This window comes from Terrapene carolina, unplaced genomic scaffold (assembly GCF_002925995.2).
Source record: "Terrapene carolina triunguis isolate 2854851 unplaced genomic scaffold, T_m_triunguis-2.0 Scaffold66, whole genome shotgun sequence".
Taxonomy (NCBI): domain Eukaryota; kingdom Metazoa; phylum Chordata; order Testudines; family Emydidae; genus Terrapene; species Terrapene triunguis.
The window spans coordinates 79,427,861-79,454,511 of NW_020664417.1; the positions used below are offsets into that span (position 1 = coordinate 79,427,861).

Sequence of the window (26,651 nt, forward strand, 5' to 3'; positions counted from 1 at the left end):
AAGATATAGAAAAAGGCTGTCATACTTAATATCAAAAAGCCTTACCTTTGCCGATGCAGATTTACCAATTGCTTACACTTATTCAATGCCTGACACAGCAGAGCAGACACCTGTCTCTCTGCATTAATTTCCACAACTTCATCTGAAAGTCCCAATCCATCTGGAGTCCATCTCTGCCTATTCAATAGGTGCTGCTGCTGAGCCGTCTCCTTATGTAACATTTCATATTCCAACTTTCTGTCAAGTTCTTCAATCTCCTGGAGTATGAAAATGTACAATGATAAGAACAATTCAAAATTCATCTTGGAAGAACAATTTTTGTTTGGAGTTAAGAAAAAGATGGTATCATTGGTTTGCAATATTACTTAATTCTGTTCTCATTCTTTCCAATCGCTTGTGATCACTACACTTTCCAGTTCATTGTGACGGCTTCACTAAACATAACTAGTATGCAATGAGCATCCGAACAATGCTTAAAGATACCAGTAAATTATTGCTGTGCTAAAGGGCAATACTGTCTGAAACCTTCCAACATAGGAGACACTTGGAATGTATAATATCCATATGACTAAGATTGAAACGTCAGACAGCTTCCTGATTTATAAGCAGGGTAAAGTTACTGAAACACAATGTGAGAAACTCATGCAGACAATTTTTGAATCAACTACTAATACTAAAAAGGTTTCAAATTGGAAAATATTGACTACTACTCAACGTAATAAAATCAGAGTAACAAAACAATATCTCTACAGTCAAAAAAGAACCCTTCCTAGAAATTGTTTAGGAGGCCTCGCTCAATAGTGTCATTTTAAAAATCCTTGTCTTAACTGCATAATTAATATGACAGACAGGATAGCTGTGTGGTTAAGCCATTAGACTAGGACCAAGGAGATGGGGTTCAGTTCCCAGTTCTGCCACAGACTTCCTTTCTGACCATGGCCAAGTCACTTAAGATCTCTGTGCCTCTGTTACCCCTCTGTAAAGTAGAGAAGATACCTGACACCTGGTAAAATTACTGGTTTCAGAGTAGCAACCGTGTTAGTCTGTATCCACAAAAAGAACGAGGAGTAATTGTGGCACCTTAGAGACTAACAAACTTATTTGAGCATAAGCTTTCGTGGGCTACAGCCCACTCAAGCGAGTTGAACGGCACTCAATCAGAACTATGCAGTACAGATATTCAAATTAACATCAAGTTGAGTAAGCCCCTGTTAAAAACATACTGCGTAGTTGGATTCTTTTTATTTACCTTATATTTAAGGCTTTAGGGTTCACATGGGGAGAGGTGACATACACACATTCCTGTACACCACTCTCTTACATAGGGGTGACCAACCGACCCTCCCCTCCCTGCCTGGCGCTTTCCGCCCTCCATGCCTGGCTGGGCCTCCGGGACAGACCCATCTCTCCTGGTACATGGCACCACATCTTCCCAAGGCAGCACATGGGGAGACACGCAGGGTCACATGCCTCCTATCCCCAGATTTCTGCCAGGGTTCACACCAGAATGTGGCCAGCAGCAGCCTTTCGGCCCTGTGTGGGAGGGAAGGGACGGAAGCTGCTTCCAGACTCAGGGTGGGAGGAGGTGGGGAAGGGATGACCTGGCCCGTGGCTTTGCAGAGCTCATCTCTTCTCCTTCACCCTCCCCTCTGTGTGGCTGGAAGCAGCTTGTCTCTTCCTGCCCGCACAGTGTCGAAAGGCAGCTAACACCTCCAGGCTGCTGCTGGCCACTGACGTAACCCAGCTGCCTCCTGCATGGGCAGGAAGGGGTTAAGCCCTAAGGATGCATTGTGCATCAGGGCCCAAGGAACCTGACTGCAGGGGCTTCAGCGAACCCTGCCACAGAAGTGACTCAGCAGGGGAGAGTGCCTAGGGGACAGAGTAGTCTCGCGCTCCCTGGGGGCAGGACCCAGGGTGGGGCATGTGTGTGTGTGTGTGAAGAGGGTGCTAAGCCTCTGTCCCGAGGGCTACTGTGAAGCCTGCAGGTTTGGGGCGTGAACAGGCTGGAAATCGCTTCCTGCCCTTCCCCCCACCATTCCAGAACTTAGCTGAGGAGCGGAGAGGCTTCCCCGTGCCAGCGCTGTGCGGGGCTTTGGTACATGCAGGGCTTGGCTCCTCCTGGCCAGCGCCTGGGGCCGGAGGATCTTGGGCTTTCCCAGGGTGCTGGCCCAGCCAGAGGCAGTGGGGGAAGGAAGGAGCCTGCCGGCCAGACTGCTGGTGAGCTGAGCGCTCCGACCAGGGGCTGGCTCTCTGCACAGCGCTGCTAGTGGGACGTACTCCGTTGGGGGGGATATAGAGGAGCAGCCGGGCTGCGGGGGTGGCGAAGGGGCAAAGCAGAGAGAGGATAGCGAGAGTGCAAACATGTAAAGGGCTGATGGGTGGGCAGCAGGGGGCGACGTGATCGGCAGCCGCCTTGTGCCTGCCGCACTCACCGGCCGCTGCAGTGCGCGACCAATGCCAGCCAGAAATGGGATGGGGGGGCGAGGCCCTGCTGGCCAAGAACCGGCACACAGTGGGGGCTGCACTGGCAGACCAGCAGGGGGGAACGGCCGCCCTGCGCACTGCATCTTCCCCCCGACACCAGCCTTGCACACCCACTCCCATTGTCGGCTACTGGACACCTCCCCCCCCCCCCACACACACACACTCACCACTGGTGGGCAGGAGGCTGGTGAGCAGGAATCCGGCCAGCAGCAGGAACTGCCAATACTGATCGGGGGGCGGGGGTGAGAGGACAGAAAATATGGGACATTTTGCCTGTTTTTAAGAAAAAGTCGGGACATCTGCAGGAGGACTTAAATAAAGGATTGTCCCTTTAAAAACAGGATGTCTGGTCACCCTATCTATGTTCAGCACTTAATACAATGGGGCCCTATGCACGTCCATAACAAAAATAACAATAAATGCAGACTAACTGCTAGTGCCAGAAATAAAAACATGTTATTTGTAGAGAGATTAATGAAGTTAACATACAGTTAACCATTAATTTGTTCTACTGAATGGTTACATCAATAGAGTTACGAGCTATCACCTGATGTGGTGTTAGTGGTTTTTAATTAACAGGTTTCTAAGACTGTAAAAAATGTAGCAACAGGCAGGGAAGTTTATTCAGCAGGAGAGAGTCTATATCAGGGGTGGCCAACCTGTGGCTCCGGAGCCACATGCGGCTCTTCAGAAGTTAATATGCAGCTCCTTGTATAGGCACTGACTCCAGGGCTGGAGCTACAGGTGCCAACTTTCCAATGTGCTGGGGGGTGCTCACTGCTCAACCCCTGACTCTGCCACAGGCCCTACCCCCACTCCACCCCTTCTCGCCCCCTCCCCTGAGCCTGCAGTGCCCTCACTCCTCTTCCCCTCTTCTCCCCGAGCCTGCTGCAGGCCACGAAACAGCTGGTCGGGAGGTGCGGGGAGACAGGGGGAGGCGCTGATGGGCGGTGCTGCCGGTGGGCAGGAGGCACTGGGAGCAGGCGGGGAGTGAGCTGATGGGGAGCTGCTGATGTATTACTGTGGCTCTTTGGCAATGTACATTGGTAAATTCTGGTTCCTTCTCAGGCTCAGGTTGGCCACCTCTGGTCTATATAGACCAAGCGAAACAGGTAGCATAAGCACAAATAGTAACAAACAAAAACTTCCCCAATCTAGGGCTCAACCCAGCCCTCGCAGCCTGGATAAGAAACCCTACATACTCTCTCTCTCTTCTGTCTCCAGCAGCCCTATTTATACCCCTTCCTCTGAACACCTATGCAAGTGCTGGAGTTAACCCTTTGTGTATTAGCAAGCTGGTAGTGTCTCAGCATACCGTTGCACTGTTGTAATTATTGTATTGTTTGTATTTTTGCAGTATCTAGGAGTCCCAGTCAAGGACGAGCACCCCATTTGTGCTAGGTGTTGTACAAACACAGAACAAAAAGGAGGCCTCTACTCCAAAGAGTTTACAAAATAAGTATAACGTAAGAGACAGAGGGACACAGACAGACGGACGGAGAAGTTCAAGAAACAATGAAATATCATTGGTCAGCATGACAGGCAGCGGTCTCAACACAACAGCGGCCTAACTGTTGTCAAGTTTTTTTGTAGGCAACACAGCTAAGATTTCAAAACAGGCACTAAACCAAAATGAAATTACTTTTAATGCTTTATCAGCCTTGATCTTATTTCTCTTGTCACTGTAAATAGCTATTACAGGTTTAATACAATGTTTCATTAAACAAACTCAGAAGAGCATATTTAAACTAACATATTGTCACTTTAAGAAAGGCTCTCCAGAGAGGACAGTATTAAATTTTAAGTAGGAGTTTTCACAGTGATATCTGTCTAATGATGCCCTCTAGCAAAAAGGTTTAACTTTTAAAAATCCATTCTGTTTGTTCTACTTCAGTGCTCTGCCAATTCCCACTTTGATAGTCACAAATGGGAGACACACACACACACACTTCCCTATGACTATATAGCATAGAACTAAAAATACCCAACAGGATTCTGAAACTGCCAAATCTGTAAAAAATTGACAAAAAGGAAGTAAAAGCTTTTTCTGAAGATTTTGTTATTTAAACTGTGTGCACATGCACAACGAGAGAGAGAGAGAGAGAGAGAGACTGTATATACTCTGGGTGCACAATAACTCAAGCGTATCACATGACCGGGCAATTTATCACATAGCTCTCACTACCATAAATGTGACAAATTTTGAAAGTTGGTCATGAAAATTATTTATTAGTCTTCGCTCAGAGTTACTCCCCTGCCCTTTACTGTTTGATCAAGATAATGAAATATTAGTTAGTTACCTGTTAAAAATATTGCTTTATCTTATCAAGAGAGGCTGTGATATCAATTGGGGCCTATTGGTGCTACCATACTACAAATAATAAATAATATTATCTTTCTAGCTATAATATTCTTATCTTCTGTTTAAACAGTACTGTAACTTTCTATCTGTATTTCTTTCACATAAAGCTTTCATATAAATGCACACACACACCCTGCCAAAACTATAGAAATAATGGGTCAAATTTTCAGCTAGTATAAATCAAGCTAGTTTGATTGAAGTCAATGAAGCTACACCAGCTGATGATCTGGCCCATGAAGAGTTTACCCTTCTCAGCACTTTGTTACTTACAGGATTATGTGCCTCTAAAATGTGGGTACACTCTGATTCTGATAGTATTTTTGATGTACTCAATTCTTCCAGAAGCAAAGCTTGTACACTTATGATAGCGGTGTAAATCTCCAACGTTTTGGACTTCTTATCAGTCTTTTGGAACTGTAAAGCAGCAATGGACTCTCCAAGTTTATTCTCCCGAGAATGCAACTGATGCTCCTTTTCAAGCAGCAACTCATTATGGACCTGGAAAATAATGAAACACCAAATGTAATAAGATTAACAAAAACCTGATAAGCATTTTTAGGGTTTTTAAAAATATATAATTATTTGGCTGCCACACGATTGACATAATACGCAAGGAAATTATCCGGGGTGGGGAGAAGAGGAGGAGAGAGAAAAAGAACAGTCATTTCTTGTACATTACTCAACACATAAAACTATTAATTTTATTTAAAATATTTGTTTTCTTTAAAACAAAATTCAGATTTCTTAGCTACAGTGGTCATATACATAAGTGTGTCTTAGATAATATTGCCTCGGAATTTCATGAAAGCCCCACAATTCACTATACTTGGTGAAAATACTGCATATGCTGAAGTATCATTATATAAAGTAAGTGACAACTTTTTAAGTGCATTACTATCATTGCAGAACCTTGACATTTTTACTGTTTCTATTACTGTGTAGGACAGTCCCCTGTGCTTTCCCTGTCTTTTTGTCCCATCCATGGCTGTCTCTTGTCTTAAATTTAAACTACAGGCTTTCTTGGGAAGGGACTGTGTTTTAGTTTAACACAACCCTGGCCTCCCAGTGCTAATGCAGTACAAATAATAAAAACTAATATCTATTGCAGAATGGGAGACTCATAGGAGACATTTCAAAAACTTTAATATGTTTTGGATGAATTTATTGCCACCAGTGATTATGGTACCTGACTGTAGCCACATCTGGAACCTTGAACGTATTTATGTTCTTCCCCATGCCTGCATCAGTCGATGTCTGCTTCTTTGCAACACCATGTGGGATGGGATCGTTCAGTTACCTTGACTTAGATTCAGTGCTCAAATGGTTACTTCTCTCCTATTTCTGCCTTACTTGAGACTGAAAAATCTCTGTGTATGTCACAGTACAGATAATGGGAAAAAAAGATCCAATGCCTAGTAGATAAAAGTATGTCAGAGGAGGTTTTTTTCATCCAACACTGGATGTTCAGAAAATACCCAAGTTTGGTAGTAATTCTGGGTATTGTGTGTGAGACAGTGATCTTGTGGTTAAAGCACAGGGAATCAAGAGATCTGAATTGTGGACCAATTTTTGCCACACAGTGTTCCTTTATGGTTTTGAGCAATTCACAATTTTCAAAATTGTCCACTAACTTTTGGTGCCTAGGTTTTCAGATGCACAACATTAGATATGCAGGCCTTGATTTTCATAGCTGCCAAAAAAATCAATTGAAGTCCGTGGGAGCTGTGACTGCTCAACACCTCCAAAATCAGGAGCTTGGTATCTTAAGTCAGGAACCCAAAACTTGAGGCATTTCAAATTAGCAGACACTTGAATATTTGGGCCTTAATCTCTCTATGCATGTTCACCTATCTGTAAAACAGGAATAATACATTCCTAATCCAATGAGGTAATTATTATTATAATCCAAGGATTTAATTAATACTTTCCTAATCCAATGGGTTTTTTATCATCATCACCACCACCATCACTATCATCATCCAAGGACATAATTATTGCTTTTGAAGTGCTCTGAGATTCTCAGATGTAAGGCATCATAAAAGTTTCGGGTTATAAAATATTAAAGTTATTATATATCAAAGGAGTTGTGTTTAAAGTTAGCTAATTAATTCCAAGGTGTTTCAAAGTAATATAAATCCTTCCTTCTCTCCAATAAGCCATTTTGTTGGATTGTCTCCTTTTGGTGAGCCCACCACTCCTGTTAATGGTAATGGAAATTGTGTGTTAACATGTGAAGGAGTCCATGGGCCTGATCCTCAATTGGAGTACACTGGAATAGCCTGAAGCCTAGACTGAAGTCAATAATAATTACAGTTTACACGAGCTGAGGATCTGGCTCTATATCCCAGAGACAATGCATAGTTATTCTCAAACTTCATAACCATATCACCTGTTTATTTATGTTAATCAGAATTATATGAAATAATATATTAACCCCATTCATTACCTTTTAAGAATAATTTAGCAGACTGTCACAAGGTTTTTCAGAGCCCTAAAATGACACACAGGTAATGTGATGCACATGAATTTTTCTCTGGCATTATTACTGACAAGACTGCTGTCGAGAGGGGATTGCATATCATTCAAATTTTGTTATCCAATATATAAAGCTAAATTCAAAATGTGATTTGCAACCAAATCTTATTCAAGAGTATTCATGTGACATTATCTAAAATTTCCATTGAATTATATGAGATGCCCTTGAACACCAGAGGAAGAAAGTTATCTGCAGAAAATTCTTCTGACCATCATCAACTAAGCCTAGCAGTACAAAGCATAGGCGCTGACTCTGTGGGTGCTCCGGGGCTGGAGCACCCACGGAGAAAAAATGGTGAGTGCTGAGTACCCACCTGCAACCCCCTTATCAGCTCACCCCCACAGAGCACCTCCTGCCCACCCGCCGGCAGGCCCCACAGATCACCACCTCTCCCTCCCTCCCCATGCCTCCTGCCTGCCACAATCAGCTGTTTCATGGCATGCAGGAGGCTCTGGGCAGGAGGGGGGAGGAGCGAGGACGCGGCGCACTCAGGGGAGGGGGCAGAACTGGGCAGGAAGAGGCGGGGATGGGGTGGGAAGAGGCAGGGTAGGGGTGGGGCCTTGGGGGAAGGGGTGGAGTGGGGGAGGGGCCTGGGGCAGAGCCAGGGGTGGAGCACCCCCCTGGCACTTTGGAAAGTCGGCACCTGTGGTACAAAGCCCTACTAAAGAGGCAAGGTGCATGCCACAGGTACATTCTAGATATTACTAGCATAATTCTGCCTTAACAGACAGAAAATGTATCTTAACCATATTGTTATTCAATATAAATCTCTTTCTTAAACAATAAAACAAACATGGGGAAAATATCTGGAAAATATGAAATTGTCCCTTCCCTTCCCTTCCCTTCCCTTCCCTTCCCTTCCCACAGAACCTGTAGATTCTGCAGCCCTTGGCTAGCGGCCCTGAAATGAAAAGAAGGCTTAAAGTAAATGCTGCTTTCATAATTTCACAGTATTGTGGAATTTATGAGGGCCTCAATTTTGATGGTCACATGGAACCACATATAAACTCTGGTTCTAGGCTATCAGGGAAGTTTACTTTGAAATAAACTGACTGGCTGTGGTGATACAGTGTTGTCAATTCCCATGATTTCATTGTGAATCTTGTGATTGTTGATGTTTTTTCCAGCTCCTGGAATCCAGTGATTACATAGGAATCTCAGTTTTCATTAAAATAATACAATTTTAAATCCTCATGGTTGTGGAGAAAAGCTTGAAAAATTTACCAGAAGGAAAACAAAAAGAATGCAACATTTATTATTTTTTAACATTGCATGATTTTGGGGCCCAGCTCATGGTTTTTAAATGCGTGGAGTTGGTACTGTTTTGCCTTTGCTTATGCCCTATATTCAGTTTACCACATTTTTCAGTGACAGGAATAAAGAAGAGTTGTTTCACGATAATCTTTTCCCAACTGTGCAGTCAATACTTTCTCTGTACCTGTATGCATCTCAAGAAGATCAGACAGTTTTGCAAAGGGGCAGCTGGAGTGTGTCAGATGTTTAGAATGCTGCAGACAGATCAACACGTGGGGGAAACTGCCAACCTGCACAAACGCTTCTTTATAATACTGGAACACTTAAAGAAACAAACCATAACCTAAGTCTCAGTACTGGCAGAGGAAATGTCCCTTTGAGACCCTAATACTCCTCTTGTGAAGAAGCAGAGTCCAAAATGATGTTAAATGTCTCCACTGTTCACTTAGGGTATGTTTACACTGCAATAAAAGATCACTGACACAGCCGCGACTGACCCAAGTGAGTTGACTTGGGTTTACTGGGCTGTAAAACTGAAGTGTAGATATTTGGACTCAAGCCAGAGCTGGGCTCTCAGACCCTGCAGGGGGTGGGTCCTACATATACACTGCAGTTTTTAGCCCCGAAGCCCAAGCCCTGCAAGCCCGAGTCAGCTGACCCAGACTCAGACTCCATGCCGCAGTTTTTTATCGCAGTGTAGACATACCCTAAAGAATCCCAGATGGGACCTGGGCCTTTCCCCTCTAGAAGCAGACTGGACCAGGATGTTGGGGGAAGTTTTTAGACTTACTTCGGAGATGCCTTGACCAGTGAGGATAGTGCAGTTTACTGAGTCCTATGGGCTGAAAAGCACAGACTTGCCCTTGCAGAGCACATCCACTGGTGTGGGAGGCCCAACAAGTAAGTCCATATTCTCTGCACTTTCCTCCTGGCAGAGCAAAGGTCTGCAGGCTGGGAACAATAGTGGCAGAGCCCTCCTGTTGTGGCTCCTGCAGTCTCCTTACACATGGTGCATGCACTACATGGGCTTGTTTTCTGCTGATCTGTTTGACTGTCTCTGCCATAGCAGAGAAGGGAAGTAGCTCAACAGCTGCTCTCATTCATTCAGGCAACAATCCCCCCAATTTTTCATCTCATACATGAAGGATTGGGAGCAGGAGGGGAGAGTGAGTAGGAAGAATAATGCTCACTGCTACCCCCAATATTATCTTGCAAAGCCAGGATGCTAAAGGATAAAGCAGGATTGCTGAACTACTGTTGTTTTTGAATAGCCAGTGGTAGAAAATGGGAGTGAAGGTGGAAGGGGCGTGGGCAAACCTTGGAGTCCTCTGGACAAATCTGAGCTGCTTCTATTATCTGGAGAACAGCCCAAGTATCTCAGTCTGGGCCCAGACATACCTGTTTCTCATTTTTATGTTTCCGTTTGTATAAGGGACGACTCAAACTACAGAAAAGTCTGTATATTCTTTGCAGAAAGGTAAGAAATCTGCTAAAATGGAATTGAGGCCCTTTGTTCGACGCTTTCCATTGAAATGCTAATAACTTCACCATTTCTTTCATATCCTCACAATTCAGCAGTTCATGAGCATTCAGAGATGTATACTGCATTTCAGCGGCCCTGATAGGAAATCAAATAAAGATAAAAACTTCCACAGAACATCATGCAAATCAGGATTTTGATTTAGATTATACAAGACAGCCAATTCCACCATGAATCAGAATTTTTTTTTATCATGTCAAAGTGAACTTCCTTTCAAAATTCAGAATGTTATTTCAAGATACTCTTACTTATGAACTAGCTGTATAAGAAAGGCCAGGTGGCAAGACTGTGCCTTACTTCAATACCGAAGCAAAAAATTGAACGTTTTCTTAGCATATGTCTACGCTGCAATCAGAAGTGTGGTTACAGCACACGTAGAGAGCTCTGATGTAATTAGCTCTAATAACAAAAGCAGATAAGCCGCGGCAGCATGGGTTGGGTATGTACTTGAGCAGTTAGCCTGTGCTGCCACAGCTTCACTGCTATCCATACCCATGCTAGCTAGATCAAAGCTAACTCAGGTGTGTCTACATATGCTGCAGTGATGGAGTTTAAGGCCAGAAAGGACCACTAGATTGAAGCTCTGCCTGCACAGACTCTTCTCTCCACACAGCAACAAGATCCAGCAACTCCTATGTACTCCATGCTGGAGCGCATTTGCGGCCTTGAGTCTCCATGTGCTGCAGCTGTGCTGACGAGCTCTCCACGCTGATCAAACAGGAAATGAAAATTCAAAAGTTCCCGGGGCTTTAACAGGGGAGCAGCTGTTTCCTGTGTACCTGACTGACGTGCAGTGGAGTTGAAAGTGCTCTCCAGAGCGGTCACAGCGGAGCACTGTGGGACACCTTCTGGAGGCCAATTCATTCGAATTACACAATGCAGTGTCTAAACTATCCCCATGTTGACCCATGGATGTCGAATCAAGCACAACGCCTCTCGTGGACGTGGAATACAGAAGTCGATTTTACAGGCCACTTAGGTGGGCGGAAGGGACTCGACAGTGTAGGCACATACATTATTAAATCGACCTAACACAGCTTATGGCTGTGGAACTCTTTGCTAGAGGATGTTGTGAAGGTTAAAACTATAACAGGGTTCAAAAAAGAACTAGATAAATTCATGGAGGATAGGTCAATCAAAGGCTATTAGCCAGGATGGGCAGGGATGTTGTCCTTAGCCTCTGTTTGCCAGAAGCTGAGAATGGGAAACAGGGGATGGATCACTTGGTGATTACCTGTTCTGTTCATTCCCTCTGGGGCACCTGGCATTGGCCACTGTTGGAAGACAGGATCTTGGGCTAGATAGACCTTTGGTGTGACCCAGTATGGCCATTCTGATGTTCTTATGTTGACCTAACTTTGTAGTGTAGACCAGGCCCTAGTCTGACCTCCTGTATAGCACCACCTAGCACCTGCACACTAACCCAACTGAAATGGAACCTGGGTATTACAACTCACAGGAAACTAGAATATTATGTGCCACAGGCAGAGTATAGGAAAGACTAAGATGCACCAGAGGCCGAGGCCCCTGCAATGGAAGGGAAAGAATCATGTGACATATACCCAGATAATCCTGGCAAGTGACCCGCATCCCTATGCTGAAGAGGAAGGCAAAAAAACCCCACAAAACCATACCCTACATATGGCGATCAGTTAGACTCCGAGCTTGTGAGCAAGAACCAGCCAGCCAAGTGTCTGAGAAAGAGAATGTTCTGTGCCACCTCAGAGGCCCTGACCTACCCCACAATGTCCCATCTCCAGCTGTGGCCTTCTCTGACACTTCAGAGGAAGGAGATAAAAGAAATCCTCTCAGAATACATGGGGATGGGGAGGGGAGGGAGATTCCCTTCCTGACCCCTGGTGGTGGCTGGCTGAATCTCTGAAGCATGAGCTTCAGGAACAAGATTATAAACCAGAAGTGAGCCCCAGGGCTGTCGAGCCCTGCCCCCTACCATCACAAATAACCCCATCATACAATTACACTCAGAAATGTGTCCAGCTCTCTCTTAAAACTAATTACATTATTTGCCCCTACAACTCCTATTGGGAGACTGTTCCAGAACCTCACCCTTCTGATGGATAGAAACCTTCTAATATCCAGCTAGAATTTGTTCAAGCCCCATTTATATGTTTGTTCTTGTGCCAGTATTGTCTTTTAGCTTAAATAGCTCTTCACCCTTTCTGATATTTACCCCCCAATGTATGCATAGAGAGCAATCATATCTCACCTCAGTCTTCTTTTTTGCTAGGCTAAACAAGCCAAGCTCTTCCAGTATCCTCTCATAAGATAGGCCCTCCATTCCCCTGATCATCCTAGTAGCTCTTTTCTGAACCTGTTCCAGTTTAAATTAATCTTTCTTGAGTATGGGTACCAGAACTGTACATGGTATTCCAAGTGAGGTCTTACCAGTGTCTTGTACAATGACATTAAATACTTCTCTATTGCTACTGGAAATGCCTCATACATCCTAGGATTGCATTTGCCTTTTTCACAGCTGCATTACATTGGTGGCTCACAGTCATCCTGTGATTGATTCACACACCCAGGTCTCTCTCCTTCATCGCTTCCAACTGATGAGACCCCCTTGTAGCAGAAATTCGTCCTATTAGATCCTAAGTGCATGACCTTGCACTTTGTACAATTGATCTTCATCCCATTTCTGCAACTCCAGTCTTCAGGGCCACCCAGAACTTCGTGTATAATGTTTTATCCCCATCTGTATTGATGATGCCTCCCACCTTAGTGTCATCAGCAAATTTCATAAGCACACTCCAAATTTGTGTGTCAAGGTCATTAATAAAAATATTGAATAAGACTGGTCCCAAGACCGATCCTTGAGGAGCTCCTAGTAACTTCCCTCCTGTCTGAATCAGAGTCTCACCTCTGATTACATTGTAGCCTACCTTTAGCCTGAGCATATTGACTTGCAATGGGCTAAGTCTTCTTTGGAAAGGGTGCTGGACAAAGTACTATACTGTTGATGGTAGCTTCTATATTACCACTTTTCAGACATAAGTATTGTAATATGACAAGGTATTTCCAAAGTGACTAATGATTTGGGGTGCTTCAATTTTGGGATGCCCAGCTTGAAACAAGAGGCCAAAGATAAAATCTTGGCCCCACTAAAGTCAGTGGGAAAACTCTCAAGTCCAGTTACAGACCAAGAACTGAGATGCAGAGAGACATTAAGGGCCAGATTTTTAAAGGTATTTAGGTGCCTAAAGAAGCAGATGGGCACATTCATACCTTTAAAAGCCTGGCCCTAAGTGACTTGCTCAAGTCATGCAGGAAGCCTGTGGCAGAGCAAGGAACTGAACTGTGGTCTCTCAAGTCCTAAGCCAGCATGCTAACTGCTTCTGTTATGCCGTCCATTAAGCATATTAGGCCAGTTCCTCAGCTGGTGTGAACAGTTGTAGGTCCACTGATGTAACTGAGCTATGATAATTTATGTAAGTTGAGAATCTGGCCCATTGTTTTCTTCCAACTTTTATGTACAAGTGCAGGATACTAACCACCAGAATGCATTTTATTTTTGCAATATCTTCAAAATGAGAAAAACATGCTTGAAGCATGATTTGTTTCATATGGTACAACAGCAGTAACATTTGAGGGGTCTCTGTGGGGCAAGGAATGTCTTCAAAGAGGTTTATAGTGCATCTGTAAAAAGCTACGCAAAATTATTATGATAGAAGTATAAACACAATAGGACTAAATGTTTCCTTCTCTTCACAGGAAGCTCACTTTTAGATGTAGGATTTAATGAATTATACATGCATGAAGTCTGGAAGTGAATGAATGAATAATGCATGGATGAATGCGTAAATGACTGATCACCATCAATACAGGTTTCAAACTCATTAAAATAAATAATGAATAAGCAAAAAAATACAGTTTGATAGCTCACGTTCCCTTTAAAGCCGAGGCAAGGGTGTGAGCTTTGATAATTGTGGAATTCGAAGGGGGGAAAAGTGACAGTCACTGGCAGCAATACACACCCTTTTGTTGTAACTCAGCACGAGAATCAGATGATTCAGCATTCTAAGGTTTTGTGGCTCTCCATCCAATTTGGTATATTACATGAATTAGAAACAAAATAGCCAGAGGAAGTAGAAATTTGGACTCCACTTGCATGTTATTAAGCACCATCCACAATAAGAAACATATTATTGTGTAATGGGGATGCACTCAAGTGTGTTCAGCCACTTTTTATTTATGTACTTCAGTGGAAGATGGATCAAACTCTGAATCCCCAATTAAATAACCCCTGGCCAAAATCAGAGGACTGCTGTAGCACTAGACAGAGTAAACAGGCATATAAAATGCTGGTTTCTACTATAACAATCTAAAAGACTTGAAGGTCAGAATGGACCATCATGATCATCTAGTCCAGTGGTTCCCAAACTTTAACAACCTGTGAATCCCTTTCACTAAAATGTCAAGTCTCGCGAACCCCTCCTAAAAATGAATATTTCCAGGGATTTTCTCCTTTACCTGAGTATAAATTATAAAAGCAGTGCTCTTGGAAAGATAAAATTTGTTTTTATGACATACTTATTACACACTATTTATTATTAATTATTTATCATTACAGTATTTTTATTACATTATGAAAATGGCAACACGCTTCCAAGATCTCATTTTCATAGCTTGTATCACTTTGAATAAGCCTGTTATAAGACAAGGTTCCTAGGTTTCATCAAGGAGTATCAGATGTGAAACAGCATGAAGGTATTTAAGAAGCCAACTCAAAGAGTTCCTCCTACACAAGCAATCAGGTCTTGAGCAGTCCAGGCAAACAATGCATGTTACAACAAAGCTTAAATTTGTTCTTCATAATAATTTTAAAAACAACACTAGCTGCCTATTTAATTTTAAAAACAGCAAAAAATATTCACCTCCCTTTCCATTTCTTATAAGGAGTTTTGAAGTTTAAATCTCCTCAGTGTGCTAGATATGCTTGCTTTGATCTGCTTAACTCTTGGAAGTCCATGGGCTCCACGCTGCTGGCCCCATGCTGCCCGGGGTCCCTAGGGACAGCTCTGTTCACCATTAGGGAATTTCCCCCCCGAGAACCTCCTGTAACATTTCACGAACCCCCAAGGGTTCATGAATCCCAGTTTGGGAACCACTGCTGTAGTCTGACCGCTTACACATCGCAGGCTACAGAACCTCACCAACTCACTCCTGTAATAGACCCATAACCTCTGGATGAGCTACTGAAGTCCTCAAATCATGGTTTAAAGACTTCAAGTCACAGAAAATCCACAATTTACACTAGTTTAAACCTGCAAGTGTCCTGTATTCCATGCTGCAGAGGAAGGTGAACCACCCCCCACCCCCAGGGTCTTTGCCAATGTGACCTGGGAGAAAATTCCTTCCCAACCCCATATATGGTGATCAGTTAGACCCTGAGCATGTGGGAAAGACTCACCAGCCAGATACCTGGGAAAGAATTCTCTGTAGTAACTCAGAGCCTACCCCATCTAGTGTCCCATCACTGGCTGTTGGAGATAGTTGCTGTTAGCAGTCGCAGATCAGCTAATGCCATTGTCGGCAGTTTCATCATACCATCCCCTCCATAAACTTATCAAGCTCAGTCTTGAACCAAGTTAGTTTTTTTGCCCCCACTGCTCCCCTTGGAAGGCTGTTCCAGAACTTCACTCCTCTGATGAAAAAAGAACGAGGAGTACTTGTGGCACTTTAGAGACTAACAAATTTATTTGGGCATAAGCTTTCGTGGGCTAAAACCCACTTCATCAGATGCATGGAGTGGAAAATACAGTAGGAATGTATATATATATATATATATATATATACATACACACACACACACACACACACATACATACATACAGAGAACATGAAAAGATGGGGGTTGCCATACCAACTCTAACGAGACAAATCAATTAAGGTGGGCTATTATCAGCAGGAGAAAAAAAACAGAACGGCCCATTTCAAACAGTTGACAAGAAGGTGTGAATAACAGTAGGGCGGGAAATTAGCATGGGGAAATTTACACTCGATTACAGACCTAAAAGTGGCAATTCTTCAACAAAAAAACCTTCAAAAACCGACTCCAATGAGAAACTGCAGAACTGGAATTAATTTGCAAACTGGACACCATCAAATTAGGCTTGAATATAGACTGGGAGTGGATGGGTCATTACACAAACTAAAAACTATTTCCCAATGCTAATTTTTCCCCCTACTGTTACTCACAACTTCTTGTCAACTTGTTTGAAATGGGCCATCCTGATTATCACTACAAAAGTTTTTTTTCTCCTGCTGATAATAGCCCACCTTAATTGATTTGTCTTGTTATAGCTGGTATGGCAACCCCCATCTTTCATGTTCTGTGTGTGTGTGTGTGTGTGTATGTGTGTATATATATATATATATCTTCCTACTGTATTTTCCACTCCATGCATCTGAAGAAGTGGGTTTTAGCCCACGAAAGCTTATGCCCAAATAAATGTGTTAGTCTGTAAGGTGCCACAAGGACTCTCATTCTTTTTGCTGATACAGACTAACACGGCTACCACTCAAACATTTCTGATGGTTAGAAATCTTTGCCTAATTTCAAGCCTAAACTTGTTGATGGCCAATTTATATCCATTTGTTCTTCTGTCCACATTGGCACTTAACTTAAATAACGCCTCTCCCGCCCTGGTATTTATCCCTCTGATGTATTTATAGAAAGCAATATCTCCCCTCAGCCTTCCTTTGGTTAGGCTAATCAAACCAAGCTCTTTGAGTCTCCTCTCATAAGGTAGGTTTTCCATTCCTCGGATCATTGCTGAAAATGCATCAAGTTATGCGTCTTCGACATACTCTCCTGCTGCTGATTCCATCTGCAATTTCCTAATCAACTGACTTTCTTTAAATTTAACTGAACAACATAAATCCATTAAAATAAGCCCTTCACTTGAAAGTGTTAACTTTCAATTTCCATATTCATTACTGACTCTAGTTGCTACTAGTGCCGTTTCTCTCTCACTTAATTCTTACAAATAAAGGAATTGCTCCTAAGATGCACTGACCTTCATCTTTAATGAAGTCTATAATTAATATTAATTACTATTTGCAGTCCAATAGTACCAAGAGGTCCTAGTTAGGGACAGAGGCTCATCGTGCTAAAAGTTGTAAATATTTTGTGCTTGATTTCTGTAAGTCCTACAGTCTTCTTGCTTATCCGCAGAACAGCACCAGACTCGTATTGGATCTCTTTTATAATGCCTCTTGCCTGTCTTTCGTCTTGTACAACTTCCACTTCCTCATGCCTTGTCCATGGGACAGCTTGAAAGCTGAGCAACTAAGACACAACTAGAGAAGAAAGGACATATTCTGTTTGAGTCCAATCTGGAAAACTATATAACAGATTTTCAGGCACCTCTCAGAATCAGGCCTCAAAACCCTTTCCATATCCTCCCAACACATTACCCTCCTATCTATAATCCTTGTTCTCACAGCCCTCTTGGAAGACTATAAGAAAGACTATATCCCCCTGCTCCTTTCTTCTTCAAGCATCACTTCTACCCACCAAGTTCAGGAGCCTTCTGCAGTACTGAGCAGCTCAGAGCCAACTCTCACACACAGCATTCAAATTGTCAAAAAAACAAAGCAGGATAGTAGGAAGTGACAGTAGTCAATGGAAAAGTAGTAAGATTTAACATTGTTCCATATTTACATTTCTCCCCCACCCTCCTGAATTGGTCATAAAATTTTGGATGGCAATAGTGAGTGAGAAGAGGAAAACCCTTTATATTAAAGAAAACAAATATAAAAAATACTAATGGGCAGGAATTTGAATGAGGACCTAGACAATGAATTGCAATGGGAAAGAATGAAAAACGTTATTTATACTCACAAGATAAGGTTTTTTGTTACATTTCTGATATACTAGTGATAATATGTGATCATTTTCCTTAATAATAATCTACTCTCCTCATTGGATAAAGTAGGTGGCCTTTGGTAGCTAACATGCAGCTCAAATCAAAAGAAGACAGGCAAGGACATTACAAAAGAACTCCAGAGCGAGCCTGGTGCTGTATCTAAATTGAAATAAACTCTCCATCAATTAAATGATAAAAAGGGCTATAGAAGTTACACAAATCAAGCACATTTACTGCCTCAAAATATTAGTGTCACATTAAAGCAGAACTGTCCATAAATAAAACATACTGCATCCAGTATTTCCTATTCCCTTGGGCCCCCTGGTAAAGGATATACAGATTGCTGGAAATGTAATCAAACAAACTACACTGTCTATCTTAAATATATGAAAACTAATCTTAACAAGGCAATCATTTAACAGATTATTATTTGTATTATTTATCAATGGTATTCATACGACACCCATTACTATAGTATCTCAGCACCCACCTCATAATGTCTAATGCTTTTATCCTCACAACACCTCTGTAGGGTAAGGAAGTGCTATTACCTGCATTTTACAAAGGCATGGAGAGATTAAGTAACTTGCACACTATCACATGGGAAGTCTATGGCAGAGCAGGGTGCTGAAGCTGGGTCACCCAAGTTCCAGGCTAGCGCCCTAACTGCAGGACCATTCTTTCCTCCTGTAAGTGTTGTTATACTTATTGCGGTATTCTACTTTCTCTTATAGTAGAGGCAGGCTCCTATCTTAATCGTCACTGTACAAACCAAAGTAAAAGTTGGTCCCTGCCCCTCTGGCTTTACACTCTAAAACCCTGAGCCTGGCTTTCAGTGGAGCTGTAGCTATCAGAGTTTGATCCTGCTCCATTAAGTCAGTGACAAAACTATTGAGTTGAATGGACAGACAGTGGGCACTAAGGGAAATTTTTTACCCCACTTCTGATAGGTCTATTGTGCAAGGTAGCAGCAGCAGCATCTGTGGAAGTCATGCAGTGGGTGTGCACCTCCTGTGTGGTGTGCAACCTGCTTCACAAGGGCTCCTTGTGTGTATGCACATTGAAGAGAGTGGAACACGGGTAATTCAGAGACATGTGGAGCCTGGGGATCTACTACAGTACTGATACTCTATTCTCTACCTGCGCTGAGGTCACAGAGGGTTACTTTTTCCTTGCACAAGGAGAATTCCTCCCCTTCATGCGCCCAGTCCAACCCAGCTGTTCAGGCTGTGTTTCAGTAGGAGGATCTGAGTTTTAATGGGGGAGGATTTTGGTGTGTGAAATGAGGTAATGGCCTACACTCAGTTCCTCGTAGACAGATGTTCCTATCATCATCACAGGCATCCTTGTTTCAGTAGAGAGGTCAAGGATCAAATCAGCCTGGAACCTGAATCATTCTCTCACCCTAGAAGTGAGCTTTCTAGAGCAGAGTACTTCAGGCACACTGGAGGGGTTGTGAGGGACATGTATTGTTATACCCTGCTCTGACACAGATGTACTGGAGGGAGCTCTCTGGATCTTGCAGGGAGTCCCTTGTTAAATTTCTGCCACCCTGATTTCCTCGTCTCTGCTTCAGTTCATCCCTATGTTGATACTCTCGAATCGTCCCTGTTGGAATAGACTTATCTATGCTGCTCCTAAAAATACTTCCAAAGAGTAAATTATTTTTCCTTTAAAATAGAGCAAATGTCACATATTTGGAAAACATTTTCCTAGAGGAAGAAACTTTCCAGGTTGCCCTATAAGCATTGTTACTGAAAGGGGCAAGCAAATTGATAGATTCCCCAGGTCCTCCAGGCTCGTCTTGGTCAGTACATGCACCTCTGGGACACTGGGTTTGCCACAGGCAAAGATGAGAAATTATTCTAGAAGCTCATTGTCTGTGGCAGCTTCATCACTGTGTTCTTATGATAAACAGGAAACACCAGTATTCAGACATGGGAACTTGCCACCTTTCACAATGAACATTAACATTTACAACAAAAGGAACATTAACATTTACAACAAAAATCACAAAGTGATAATCTATTTTAAATGCAACATAATCTTGACAGTCCAGGAGACAAGCACAAAGAGAGATGAAATATTTTACATACTTATGCTTATCACAGATGTATAGACTTTAAGGCCAGAAGGGGATGATTATGATCATCTAGTCTGAGCTCCATGCCTCTCTGTGTCTTGGTCATGCATGTATTTATGAAATTATTGTTATTTTGTAATTGTTGAGCATCAATGTACAGAGCTCTGTACAGAACAACATTTACATTTACCTTGCTCAAATTTTCATCTGTAATCGGTTCGTCATAGATGCGAATTTTATCCTCCAAAGATTTTTTCAGAACATCCATCTTATTTCTATTCTTGGATCGTTGTTTTTTGATCTTGGACTGTGGATATAAAAAAAAAGTCATCACATCATTAAATATTTTTAAAACTTATATGGCATTACTATGTATTAGTATTATTACTATTATTTGTGGGCAATTCCCCAGTTAAGAATACAAAACTGCAATCTTGACTTTCATGACAAAATGTTCCCTGGAAATACATGTTCTAGCTATACCTTTCAGAGGACCCATTCAGTAATTTCAGACTAAACCACAAAATATGCCTAACTTTTTTGAATGCAGGTTTACATATTCATCCCTGAAAAGAGGATGCAATTGCCAAGTTGCATTATTGCAATTTTGTCCTGCTAGCACAGGAGTGACAAATCTGGTTTTACACAAGCATTTAGTGAATGCTATATGCAATGACTTAATGAAATTTTCCTCATCCTTTTTCAACGCCATAAGAAAAGAACAAGATATCATATTAATTTAAAAATTAAATTGTTTTCAAAATGCACTGTATGAATCACAGATGTGCCATGATAATATTAAGGAGCATCCTACTATGTAATCTGACCTTTGTATTCTTTACAAGAATATAAACTAAGTGTAATGTACTCTCAGGGAAAAGATAACATCTGTTCAACTATAAGGCTCTGCAAAGTCATTTCCCTTTTGAAATACCTAGCATTTTGGAAATCATTAAGGTTTTGAACTAGGCTAATTCCTAGTGCAATTAGCCTAAGTTAGTTTACACATTAAGAAAAACAGAGTCAATCAAATTGTGGTCAGAGGGGAGACATATCACCCTTTATTATAGTACTATGACCTACAATTCATAGAAGAGATATGTTTCTTTTTCTGTGGAGAAAGTTAAGGTAAAGAATTAATCTGTAGTTTATAACATTCAAGGCAATTAAGCATCCTCTACACAAAGTTAAATAGCCAAATAGAAAATTTGTTACCCAATTACCTAATACTTTCCTGGCTGGGACTGACCTCTTTACACCAACTGACCTCTTCTGAGATGAGTATTCCCTAGCTTCTGTTAAAAACATTGGAAAAAAATGAAAGAGTACATCCCTGGGAGAGTCATGATCCTCCTCTTGGAAAGGCAAGTCTGAAAGCAAGCCACTACCCACTCTAGAACATAAGAGGGAACCCTCAAGATTTTCTGTTTTTAAGTGGATTGAAGTGGACTTGGATTTTTCCCCAAAGAATCTCTAACTGACTCAGCAGTAGAGTCAGACTGAGTCCCAGATGCTGAAGAAGACTGACTCAGCATTGTGGATATGTCTCCAGAGGAGTCTCAGCTTGGGATATGGAGGTCCAATAGGTGGGGAGAAGACATAACACATTTTTGGCTTCAGAAAGGGCCCCCTTAGAGATGGATCACATCCTGGCTTTCTGCTTATTCCCATTATAAGGGATAGGGCCCTGGAACAATTAGTCTACAAAGGAAGGGAAGGCTGGAGGAAATGTATTTTCTCATTTCTTCCTAAAAAGCATCTTTAAATGCCAAGATGCTAATGGCAAGACAGGAGCACTGAACTACCACAAATCACATTGTAGGAGGCAGGGAATCTGTTATGCAAGTGGAAGGTGTATTGGACCTCTGTGAAAAAATCTCAGCTGCATCAAGTATTTATAGGAAAGGAGAGCTGTTACTCTCTGATGCACCCAGAATAGCAACCCAAAACCACAAATAAAACAAAGAAAGACATGCACGTAGGTTGTCAATCAAAACATTTAATAACCATGAACTAGTTAGGTTAGCAAAACTCTGAACAAAACACGATAACAGCAGATACGTAGCACCAGACCCTGAGTAGATGCACCCACCCACTGTTCAGAACACAAACAGAGCCTTAAACAGGAACAGGAACACTGAGTTCAAGGAGTAGGAACCAGGACACAAAACAGGAGAAGAAACAGAGGGGAGGAAGCAGGAAGGCAACACACATCAGTCATCACAATTTCCTTCTTTCTCTCTAAAAGTTCAGTGGTACCTGATCAGAGGCACCAGGTGATCCCAGGGTCCTAGGTTATACCCCTGATTCAGCTCAAGAGGTGGATGCTATTGCTGTGTGCAACTTCCCCAGTTGGTCTCATGATATCAATGTACGCAGAAACAGTGTCCTCTTCCCTATCTGTTCCCCTTTCAGTAGGCAATATATCTTGCTATTTAACAATGCGTTCTCCCGGTAGTAAACATGCTCACCGTGCTCCCTCTGGTAAACACACTCACTATGCTCTTTGCCCTGCAGCCCGCAAGATAACGCCATGAGTATTGAAAATGTTTTCAAACCTTCACCTAACATACACTGCTTGTCCGGGATAGAATGCCTTGATGAGCTCCATGTGCTTGGATGAATATGTTTGTTGAGACTCCCATGTTCTCTAGTCACATCAGTCAGCTTCAAGGACGGCGAAGGGGTGGAATGAACCTTTTCTGTCAGCATAGACAACTTGGTCCTCAAAGGCTGGATGAAGAGCTGATACAAAGGGTTTCTCCACTACTTTCATGAAGTGTGCACCGAATATCATATAAAGCATAACTTAATGCAACAGGGAAGAGTATATCTCCACATTCCTCCAGTATGTGAGCTACGCACTTCTTCAAAAAAGAACAGGAGTACTTGTGGCACCTTAGAGACTAACAAATTTATTTGAGCATAAGCTTTCGTGGGCTACATCCCACTTCTTCGGATGCATAGAATGGAACATATAGTGAGGAGATATATATACACACACATACAGAGAGCATGAATAGGTGGGAGTTGTCTTACCAACTCTGAGAGGCCAATTAAGTAAGAGAAAAAAAACTTTTGAAGTGATACTCAAGATAGCCCAGTACAGACAGGTTGATAAGAAGTGTGAGAGTACTTACATGGGGAGATAGATTCAATGTTTGTAATGGCTCAGCCATTCCCAGTCTCTATTCAAACCTAAATTGATTGTCTAATTTGCATATCAATTTGAGTTCAGCAGTTTCTCGTTGGAGTCTGTTTTTGAAGCTTTTCTGTTGTAAAATAGCCACCCGCAGGTCTGTCATTGAATGACCAGACAGGTTAAAGTGTTCTCCCACTGGTTTTTGAGTATTATGATTCCTGATGTCAGATTTGTGTCCATTAATTCTTTTGCATAGAGACTGTCCGGTTTGGCCAATGTACATGGCAGACAGAGGGGCATTGCTGGCACATGGTGGCATATATCACATTGGTAGATGTGCAGGTGAATGAGCCCCTGATGGTATGGCTGATGTGATTAGGTCCTATGATGATGTCACTTGAATAGATATGTGGACAGAATTGGCATCGGGCTTTGTTGCAAGGATAGGTTCCTGGGTCAGTGTTTTTGTTCAGTGATGTGTGGTTGCTGGTGAGTATTTGCTTCAGGTTGGGGGGTTGTCTGTAAGCGAGGACAGGTCTGTCTCCCAAGATCTGTGAGAGTGAGGGATCATCTTTCAGGATAGGTTGTAGATCTTTGATGATGCGCTGGAGAGGTTTTAGTTGGGGACTGAAGGTGACAGCTAGTGGTATTCTGTTATTTTCTTTGTTGGGCCTGTCTTGTAGGAGGTGACTTCTGGGTACTCGTATGGCTCTGTCAATCTGTTTTTTCACTTCAGCAGTGAAGTGAAGTGAAAAAACACATCAGCCATGTCATCAGGGGCTCGTTCACCTGCACATCTACCAATGTGATATATGCCATCATGTGCCAGCAATGCCCCTCTGCCATGTACATTGGCCAAACTGGACAGTCTCTACGCAAAAGAATTAATGGTATTTGCCAGTAACCGGATTGGTAGTCCAACACAGAGAAAATCCGGGATCCACTTACCCACCAAGTCACCTCACTGAAGGCAATCGAGATTGCTCATGTTTCACATTTTTATGAAGGTCCCTAAAATCTGTGCACAATTGAATATCATCACTCTTCTTGTATATGATCACAATGGGTGAAAGCCAATCCTTCCACCTCCCAAATGATACCAAATTCTGTTTGGATCTTCTCCATAAGTGCAGGAAGTATGCAACGTGCAGACGGTGCACACTTCCATGTTCAAATGCACCTGCAGAGAGTATGCATATCCCCATGCTGTCTCTGAATGATACTTTGCATATCCCCTTCTGTTCTAGCCAACATAATCCCACCCGAGATATCCTGTGCAAGTTCATAATACCAAGATGTAAGGAAAATAATGGAACTGCATACGCAGCTGCGCCTTTAACAATGTTAAACTTTGCAGTCAAGGCTATGCCCTTGTAGAGCGCAAAGCATACAGCTTTGCCCACTGTCTGCAAGGCATACAAATTCTAAGCATTTATAACTACCGTTGTCAGCAACTGTCCAGACTCTGAACTAACCCAGAGGGGAGAACATTAAGTTCAGCACCTGTATCCACCATGCACTTCAGCAGTGTGCCATTAATTTCAGGATACCAGCTGCAGTGTCTTACCACATGTGAAAATCATACTAAAGGAAACATCAATAAAAGTGGTCTCGTCCGGCTCCACATTCACAGGCCTCACATCTTTGTGAACCAGTGTACTGCGGTGCACTAATTTAAAAAGTGTCCTTCCTTCTCACAAGCCTGACTGGGCAGGCAGGGAAATTGGCCAAGTGACCCATACTATCACAGGAGAAACAGTGAGGAGCTGGCAACTTTCGCTGCTGAGGCCATGGTACGGGAGTAGGTAGCATAGTAGGATTCTGGGTGATGGAAGTAGGAGGAGCAGCTGATGGCTTAAGAGGAGACACAAAGGTAGCAGCAATCTGAAACACAGAACAACTTTCACCCCAAGCGCTAGCAAAGGCCTCCCTCTTAGCAACTGTCACATCAAAAGTTAGCATTCTCGCATCTTCAGCCAGTAACTGTTCATCCAGGGTGGTCAATCAGAAAAATATCCCTGAGCATGATCATCATAACATCCCCAAATTCACAGTCCCTGGCCCATCACTGCAAATGACATGCAAACTTGTGTATGGTTTTGTAGGGCTGCTGGAGAGCTTCAAAAAACATTTTCCTCTTTACCAGTACAGAATCTCCAATGCCAAAATACTTGTTGCGATGCTGCATAGCTGCATCAAAGGAGGACTGGGCTCCAGGAGCCCACCAAAAATATCAACGCCATCACAGCCTAAGCAGCCAGGGTAACCTAGGCGCATCGGAGAGTTGTATAATCTGCAGACAGTTCCAAAAATTCTGAATAAAGTATCATCATCGAAGGCTGTGCCGGCAGCATGGGTTGCAGAACAGAAGCACTCGTCGCCATGTTACACTCTGATGCACCCCAGAATAGCAATCCAAAAAACCATCCCGAAGTAAGACATGCCAGTAGACTGTCAGTCAAAACATGTACTCACCATGAACTGGTAAGGTCAGCAACAGTCTGAATAAAACTTGATAACAGTCTGAATTGCAGCTATGTAGCAGCGGGCTATGAGTAGCAGCACACACCCCACGCTAAGGCTCTGTGTGCGCGCATATAAACAGAAACAAGAACATTGAATTCAGGTAGCAGGAACCAAGAAACAAAACAGAACAGGGATCAGGAAGCAGGAAGGCAACACGCACACCAGTCATCACAAGAGGCATCGTGCTAATGTGTTGGACTGGGGGAAAGGCCAGGATACAGCTTTTACCTACAGTAACTGATAAATCAGGCCCTACAGTTGGGAACTGATCCTAATCACATTCTGCTTCCAAAACACATGAAAAACGGCATGTGTGGGGAAACCCACTCCTGAAAAGGAGGCAGACAGTAAATGTACACATTTGGGAAATGTAAAACATTCCCTTACTGATCCCACCTGTTTGTCGGATACTGCTGAGTTCTGATCCACTTTCAGCAGCTCCGCTTCCCTCCACGCAGACTGATACGCCTGAAGCAAAGCTCTTCTCCGAATCTTGGGCAAAGCTAAGTTATTGTCCATCTGAGAATAGCAGCAATGGAACTCTTGCCTCATTCTAAGCAATTCCTCTTCAGATAATGAAAGAGGCAGACTTAAAAGTCTCCTGTTAAAAAACAAGAACAAACATATGCTATTCTGAGGTATATGCAAACTGGCACAGAGCAAAAAACAAAAACAAAAAAACACCAAACTATCTTCAGAGATCCTAGGAACCTGCAAAATGTGTTTCTCTTCCCAGGTGGCCAGATTCTCTGGATAGCAGGGTGTTAGGTGAGAACATGGCCTATACATTAGAACTGGTCCAAAAAAAAAAAAAAAAAAAAAAAAAGATTTT

At 42.7% G+C, this 26,651-nt stretch overlaps 1 protein-coding gene across 2 annotated transcripts in view; it reads right to left on the minus strand.

Moving 5' to 3' along the window:
• Positions 1-26,651, minus strand: part of EVC2 (EvC ciliary complex subunit 2) — a 156,761-nt gene that overhangs the window by 21,471 nt on the left and 108,639 nt on the right. For both annotated transcript variants that reach the window (XM_024204504.3, XM_024204503.3), the window contains exons 15-18: positions 26,216-26,420; positions 20,342-20,458; positions 5,117-5,344; positions 46-257 (exon numbers count right to left, since the gene is read on the minus strand). In XM_024204504.3, the coding sequence (XP_024060272.2) occupies positions 46-257; positions 5,117-5,344; positions 20,342-20,458; positions 26,216-26,420 (762 nt within the window). The remainder of the gene's footprint in view (positions 1-45; positions 258-5,116; positions 5,345-20,341; positions 20,459-26,215; positions 26,421-26,651) is intronic.